Source organism: Mangifera indica, chromosome 2, assembly GCF_011075055.1.
Source record: "Mangifera indica cultivar Alphonso chromosome 2, CATAS_Mindica_2.1, whole genome shotgun sequence".
Lineage (NCBI taxonomy): Eukaryota > Viridiplantae > Streptophyta > Magnoliopsida > Sapindales > Anacardiaceae > Mangifera > Mangifera indica.
The window spans coordinates 4,130,951-4,139,636 of record NC_058138.1 but is presented as its reverse complement, the minus strand read 5'-3'; the positions used below and the strand labels follow the sequence as shown (position 1 = coordinate 4,139,636).

The 8,686-nt window shown below is 30.0% G+C and overlaps 1 protein-coding gene across 1 annotated transcript; it reads left to right on the top strand.

Moving 5' to 3' along the window:
* Positions 1–2,631: 2,631 nt before the first annotated feature.
* On the top strand, positions 2,632–5,129 carry LOC123199342 (protein FLOWERING LOCUS T-like). The gene is made up of 4 exons (XM_044614297.1): positions 2,632–2,924; positions 3,106–3,167; positions 3,292–3,332; positions 4,724–5,129. Exons 1-4 carry the CDS (start codon positions 2,679–2,681, stop codon positions 4,963–4,965), a joined length of 591 nt encoding a protein of 196 aa, XP_044470232.1. The 5' UTR covers positions 2,632–2,678; the 3' UTR covers positions 4,966–5,129.
* The last annotated feature ends 3,557 nt before the right edge of the window (positions 5,130–8,686 follow it).

Sequence of the window (8,686 nt, the reverse complement as noted above, 5' to 3'; positions counted from 1 at the left end):
TATAATTTGTTTTTTTGTGTGTAAAACCTAGTGGATTGACTGACTAAGTTTTGAAATTTAAACATAATTAATTTGGTATATTTGCATTTTATGATAATGAGATTCTGAGGTTTTTTTTAATATATTAGATTAATAGTTCAGAAATTAGTAAAAAATGATAATTGATAATTCAAAAATTAGTAAAATTAAAGTTATAGTTTTAATAAATCATAATGTAAAAATGTCTAGAATTTAATAATTTAAAAATTATTATATTAATATATTAGATTTAGGGGGTGGGGAGGAGCGGGGCGGGGTGGGGTGGGGACATATGTATCCCCATCCCCGATTACTAAGATTTTTTTCGTTCTCATCCCCGTCCCTTTCCCCGTTTTTATCGGGGAATTCTCTCCCCGTTAGGATTGGAGAGGGTCAGGGCCCCTAAAGTCGGATTCAAATTGTCATCCCTAATAACAACCCTATCTAACCACATAACCTTAGGATTTTCTACAAACAAGACAAGTTTTGTATGAATCATAACATACAGTCTCAACAATAGCAAAAAATAGAAAGTAGTCGTCCTACTAATAACTTGCCCATTACAATAACTATACATCACTTGAAATTTCTAATTGATTAAACTATAGTCATGAACTTATAATTATTCGATAAGCGTTGAACTTTTTTAAAGTAAAAAAAGTTACTTTTAAATTATATATGAATTATGAAGAGATTCCTTGCCAACTTATAGATGTTTCCTTATAAATGGGAATGATGCGTACAATATATGAAAAGGCTAACAATTTTTTTTATATATAAATTTTAGCCTTTTCTTTCAAAGTCGTAAATATCTAGCTAGAATTTCATTAGATAAGGTTGAAATGCTTAATGGCTAATGCTTGTTCAAAAATGGCGCAAGCGTTGAAACTAATCAACATTATTATATGGGCAAGACAAGATTCTTAAATTATCATAGAATTTTATCGCTTGGTCAATCTAAGAGAAAAGTTCATTCTTTTGCCTTCAACCTTAAGCAATTTCTTTATTTATTTATGCATACTTAGCTTTGGCATCAATAAAATTATGGGTATTAATAATAATTAAATATTAATTTATATATTAACGATAATATATTATTAAAAAAATAAAAAATAAAGTATTATCAAATGATTTTAAATTAATACTCATTATTAAAGTGTAAAACTGGTCATACTTATTAGTTAATACATAAATTAAAACGCATAATCTTGTTCTTTTGACATTAAATAACTTTATCTATCACCATAAAACTCTAAACTTCTTTTCTGTCAAAGTTATTATTGTTTGGTTAGTAGAGGATTTTATCTAGTCCTTTATTCCAATAAATGGCTAAAAAATTGATATAAAATTATATCGATGTGAAGAAAACTGATTTATAATTAATATTGCATTATTCATATATAATTTTTATGACATAGATATACATTTTAAAATTTTAAAAGAATATTTATAATTGTTACAACAGATCAATGAGAGAAAAAATAAAGTAAAAGCAATAAAAATTCATTATTTTCTTCTATAAATAGTGTATTCTAGGGTTTTTTTTTGTACGGTGGTATATCAATAAAATTATAAGCAATATTATGTACAAATATTTTTTATTATACATTGAGTACACAAATGATATGTTATCATGTGATTAAGTGTTACTTTATCGTTAATTTAAAATCACTCAATCATATAATGACATATCATCTGTGTACTCAATTATATACTCAAAAGTATGTGCATATAATTTTATCATAAAATTATATATACTAATAATAGATACTGATTTGAATAATAACGATAATATATTATTATATGATTTGATAATTTTAAATTATAAATAAAATAATACCGACCATATGGTGATGCATTACTTTTAGTATATAAAATAATACTTATTATTAATACACATAGTTTTACTTTCAACATAATCACATGATGAGATAATCAAAGAGATCAATTAAAAAGATGGTGTGATGAACTTAGACGACAATACGCAAGTTTATGTCTCTCATGAGTTCATAATCGAATAAAGGATGATTAATTTGTGCAAGAAATCTACCACAACCCCTGTCTTCAAAAAGCTTGATGCACTCCGATGTGTACGCACAACATATAACATCAAAAGTTTTATCCTTCTCTCTTTTTGCCCTTTCACATCTTCTTTTTTTCCAGAGGTTATCACTTAACTAAAAATTCTGAGATGCGGTTGTTCTGGCCTTTGGCAATTCTGAACAGCCATTTCTGCCTGCAGAGACATATTTAAAAAAAAAAACAATATTTTCACCAATTTTCTTGCATAAAATAAACTAGCAAAAGGAACATGGGCAGAAGAGAATAATACATCATTCATCACCCAAATCCTTAACTAGGTGAAGAATTTACCATGAAACATGGTAAAAAATGATGGGATTGATGCTGTGGACCGACTAGGCATCAAAAGTTCGATCAGAATAAAATAAGATAGAGAGGTCCACTTAACTTTGTAATTTCCAATACATCTAAAATTGTTTTTCCTTTTCTATGAGAAAAAAATAGACCTATAAGAAATTTTTTTTTTTTTTTAAGCAGATTATATTAATGATTTCATTAGCTTAAAAACCAATATAAATAGAGTTCCCATATGGACTTGGAAAACCAACAATATTTGGCTTGAATATTCTAACTACATCATGGATGGAGAGGACTATGGTGAAAGTGCTTCCAGGGAGACTAGGGAAAGTGCTTCCAGAGATCCTCTTGTTGTTGGGCGAGTTGTGGGAGACGTTCTTGACAACTTTACTAAGTCTATTGCTTTCACTGCTAGCTATGGCCACAAGCTGGAAGTTCACAATGGTGTTTTACTCAAGCCCTCTCAAGTTGCCAAACAACCTAGGGTTTCTATTGGTGGAAGTGATTTCAGGAACTTCTACACTTTGGTAAGCCTCCTCTTCTCCAGCTATCCACCCTTTTCTTTAGCCCTATCTTCTTCATTTTTCCTGACCAAGTTTTTACACTAGAAAAGATTTATTTGCATCAGAAGTGTCCAGTCTTTTAACTATACTGATACACATGCATTTTATTTTTCAGTGCCTTGAATATTAATTAGCTCCATTGTAGGTCATGGTGGATCCTGATGCACCCAGTCCAAGTGACCCCCACCTTAAAGAGTACTTGCATTGGTGAATATTTTTTATGTTAAATTATATATATGTGTGTGTGTGTGTGTGTGTGTGTGTGTGTATTATTCTTTTATATGGGAATTTATATCTAACTGGCTTTGAAAAAATGATAAATTCTGGTTAGGTTGGTGATTGATATTCCAGAAAGTACAGGAGCAACTTATGGTGAGTTGATTTTAACATTTTTGCAATCTATTTCAAATGGTTCTTAATGTGCTTGAGCTTACTTTAACTGTTAACTATAATCAATTGATTTTTTTTCAAATTTCTAGTGCAAAGTGATGAATGAGTCACCTTTCATATGACATTTGATTTGGATGTTCTGACTTGATTCTGCAGGAACTACTTGTGTTTTCAGTTCTTAGACAAAAAGCAAAAGCTAATTTCAATGGACCTCCATAACTTGCCAATCATCTCATAGCTAAACTTTCTTCTTTATTTTCAAAAGGCAAATGACTATTTCCTACCCGAGGTTTGATGCAAACCCAACTTTCCAACTACTAATTATCGAAAATCCAAATACCCACCTATCTTTTAAATTTACTTTCATTGTTATTGTTTGTCATTTATTAAAATATTTATAAAAACTAAAAATTTATCATATTTCTCCTTAGGGTTTTTCAGCCACCACTGTTAATGAATTATTTCTCTCTTTCTCTTTCGACTTCCCTCTCCATCCTAGTTCATCCCCGACCGTCATCGTATGATGAAAGTTATCAATGATAGCATCTTTACTCATCCCAATGAAGACGAATAGTTTTTGTCTCAAACGAAGGTAATGAATCATCATTGTATGAGAGACAATGATGATTCATCGCCTTCGTCTGATACAAAAACAAAATATCGTCTTCGTCTAGATTAGTAGAAACATCATCGTTAGTCACTTTCATCAGACAATGATGGTCGGGGATGGACCAAGATGGAGAGAGAAACTAGGAGAGAGAGAGAAATCAGTCATCATCGTCTCTAGCCGTCGACAGTGATGGCTGGAAAACCTTAGGAGAGAAATATTCATTTTTCAAACATTGGGTGAGGAGGAATTTGTTAGATTTTTAAAGTTAGGTGGGAAATTGTGATAAATTTTTAGTTTATTAAATATTTTAATAAATAACACTTTTACCCCTAATAGCAACAATAAAATTTAACAAATAGATGAGTATTTGAATTTTTAATAGTTAGCAGATGAAAATTTTGGTTTGTATTAAACCTTGGGTTTCAAAATAATATAATTTGCAACCCTAAATATTTAATCAGTAGAGCTAGCCTCTTTTGAAATAATGCACCTAAATTTCAGTTTCTATCAAGGATCAAGGCATTAATTTCGGAGAAGGCAAGTTCAGAGTAATATAATATAAAAGAGAAAAAAAAAAATTAGGGTTAAGTATAAAAGCATTAAATGCAAACACAAACACAATGGTTAGAACAAAAGGCCAAAACCAAATTAATGAAAGAGCAATCTCAATTTTAAGCACCAAATTAGATTTTTAAATAATATATCCTTGAATGATTAAGTATTATTTTATATATAAATAATATGTTATTGTATGTTGTTAAAGGCAAAGAGGTTGTTTCTTATGAGAGCCCAAAGCCAACAGTGGGGATTCACAGGTTTGTTTTTGTGCTGTTTCGGCAACCGGGGAAACAGCCTGTGTATGCACCAGGGTGGCGCCAGAACTTCGTAACCAGAGACTTTGCTGAGCTTTACAATCTTGGCTCCCCCGTGGCTGCCCTTTTTTTCAATTGCCAAAAGGAGACTAAGACCTCTACTAGCTCATCATCAAGCTCAAGGAGACGCTAGCTAATTAATATATACATATAACTCCACATATATGGCTCGATGCATGCACTTTAACTTCATGATCTCTCCGTGATTGCCTAACAATAATTATAGGCTGTCATGTAGAGACTTCACTGTATGGGAAGTTTGACTTATTAATAAAAGAGATCGAAGTCTTACATATATATGATTTGCCTTAATATTTCATTCTCTGTGAATTTCATTTATAATTTTTATAGAAATTTTCATACGTGACAGATTAAAATTTGAATAATACTTTTCCATTTGCATCTTGTTTTAGTTAAAATATTTCACGCACAGTCGTCTACACCTGAAAATATATACAAAGATATGAAATTCATAATATTAGGCGATGGACTTGTTGTCATAAAGTATTATTCTGATCTTATATATATACATCCTCCACGAATATTTGGTTTAAAAGTTCATAATATATTATACCTAGAATTCTCGATGAATATTGTCTTTCAGCAAAAGGTGAAACAGCACGAATAAATTGGATGGACACGGCTTAACGCATTGTTCTCATAGGTCTCCCCCACCCAAGTTGTTCCTCAAAAGAACAGATGGCGATTTTTCATAATTCAACACAACACAAATTAATCTCATATGGTTGAAGCATATTTGGGTTGATATTCTTAGCATTTGTAAGTACAGTGTCTTTAGTGCATCCTCTTGTTGAAGGAACCTTGATGTGAATTTTGATAGAGTCACAAAAAGTATGTAAGAGTCGACCTTGCGCTAGAGAATAATAATGGTGATTGAAATTAGCAATGTAATCTCATGTTCATGTTTATATTATTTACTTCTCTGACAAGAATTCTAGCAAAGTATCAAATACCAAGAGACAAGGTTATAATGCCGACACAATCATGAATCAAGCGATTTATTTCTATTCTAATTGCATAGAAATAATATACATATCAATTACATAATCTTGATTTGATAAGAAGTCACAACTATCCTATGTAAACACATGGTGAATTAAGAAGATAATCTTATCGATGCTGAGTTAAACTGTCAAGTGAAGTCCTTATCGTTGTCTTTGGATGAAAACTTCTATCTGCATTCTGATTTAATTTGCAAATAGGTGAAATGTCCTAGTTGCTAATCGAGTGACTTGACGCTAGCTAATTAGTTTTCTTTTGAGTGTCATTTATGAGTTTAGTCAATAAGGACTTCGATTTCATATAAAAAAAGTATGAATTTATGGGCTTTAGTTCTCTCGAAATTTATATCATTAAGAGAAATAGATTATTCTTTTTATAGATATTTTCTTATTCAAATTCCAGGGCTTAGACAATTCAAAGCGTAAAATATTAAAGCTTTTACATGAAATAGTTTCTTTTTCATACATCTAATAATTCTGATGTCTCCACTCAATGATTCTTATTCTTCACATAAAAATGGAATAACAATCTTATGTTGTTATTGGCAAAGAGATTGATGCATAGAGAACAAGCCAAAACCCTAAGTGAAAATTCATGTAAGCAAATTGTATATGCACCAAGTTGGCTCTAGAACTTCATAACTAGAGATTTTATAGAGCTTTACAATCTTGGATCCTCCATGGGTGCCCTTTTTTTCAATTTCCAAGGGACTAACGATCATATGCATGTTATCTTATACACACATACTTATGTATATATGTGTGTATATATTGTAGCAAAGCTTTACGCTACCTTGCACGCACGCGCACGTGTGTCTCTGTGTGTGTGTGTGTGTGTGATGCTCCTCAACATATATTATCTATCTTTCTCTCTATGTGATTGCATTAATTATAAGTTATTATGTAGAACATAGTAGTCGAATTATAAATTGTATCATATATTGAAAACATAATTATTTATATCGTGTATTAGATCATGTAGGATACATCTTTTAAAAAATAAAAATAAAATATATTAATAAAAATAAAAACATCTAATTGTCATGTCATCGTCTTTAAAAATATCATAAACACCTCCTAAAAATTTAAAAAATTTTATATGCATCTTTACTACAACCCTAGTTAGTAAATATGGAAATGAAACAACGATACACAAATTATATAGGTATTATATGACAAATAGTCAAAAATATATTTATAAAAAAAACTCATAAAATTTGCATATGGAAAAAATACAGAATGTATATTTACAAGTTTAACACGACACATTGTCAATAATATATTTATAAAAGTATGACAATATGAATAATAATTTTAGTATTTTTCACGAATCTTCTAATGAAAATCAATATAACAATTCAAATGTAATATATTTAATTAATTATTAAACGTAATATAACATAATACATAATCAAATTTCAAATAATTGTCTTAAAACTCTCAATAAAGACTTTGTTGAGACTCAAACACATGATACATGTTTGCAATATTAAAATCATTATAAAACTAACATAAATTAATTCCAAATTTATGCCAATCAGACCTATATGATAGAGAAAATAGTCCAAAGAGCACAATGTTATGCACTTTAAAGGTTTATCATTAAAACATACAAATAGGAGCTTTTAACTAAATACATAAACAACCAAGAAAAACACTGAGATTAGTAAAAATTCATGCACTAGTTGTTAGTGCATCCAAAAAATTATTTAATTGAAGATACTTAAGCAAAATTCAATCTGACATTAGAATGGATAATTTTGTAAATAATTGAAAATGAAATAGACAATTTTGTACTCTAAGTTTAACCAAAAATTCAAAAATATAGCAAACATAAAATACGACTGAATAATTCGCGTTTAATATAAGAAAAGTGTAAAATATGTATTTAATATGTTTTGGGTTCAAAAATTTTTTTCAATGTGTTTAATATGTGAATAATACGTGTTTTTACTAACTAGGACTGCAACATCATTTCTCAAAAAATATATATCAATTTGTATCAATAATATATATTATGATGATTTGGTACTTGTTTTCCACATAATAGTAATTTCGTTAAAACCTAATTCCTTGTATCTACTCTAAACTCATCGTTTTGAAAATTTTGAATTGAAGATCTCCTATTGAAATATCTAGAAACAGGTTATTATGTGTACAACTCTACAAGGATGCACACAAAAGGAACAGTAGCAACTCAAGATAACTCAAAACCAATTAGAGGGAAGAATAAAACCACCTGGTAGAGAGTAATGGGTACCTAGGGTAAGAGGAATAAGATGAGAGTGGTTGTGAGAGATATTAGAGAGGAAGAACTGCTCTATAATATGGCAAACAATTGGTGGAAATAAAAGTGTGCTTTTGCTTTGGAGAGTGGATGTAGGTTTGCTACGTCGGCTGAACCACTATAAATCAGTTGTTTCTCATTCTTAATTTTGGTTTTGTGTTATGTGTTTGTTGTTTGTTTCTTTCTATTATTGTTTTTGCTAATGTTGGTGTATTCACAGATTGCAAATTTGTTCAACTGGTATCATAACCTAATTGCTCTAGTAATTTGTTTTAAGGGAAAAACACTAAAACTAGAATGGTAGCCATTCCACATCCATCTTTGGGTCTCAAATATGGTTCCAAATTTGAGGTGGAGAAATTTATAAGGACTAAGGATTTTGGCCTATGGAAGATGAAAATAAGGGTGATTCTAGTGAAAAAAAATTCTAGCTACAACACTTGAAGGTAAGGAGAAGTTTCATGAAACTATGAAGCTAGAAGAGAAAGTGGAGTTACTAGAAAAAGCTTATAACTTATTGATTATGGGTTTAGGAAACAAGGTGC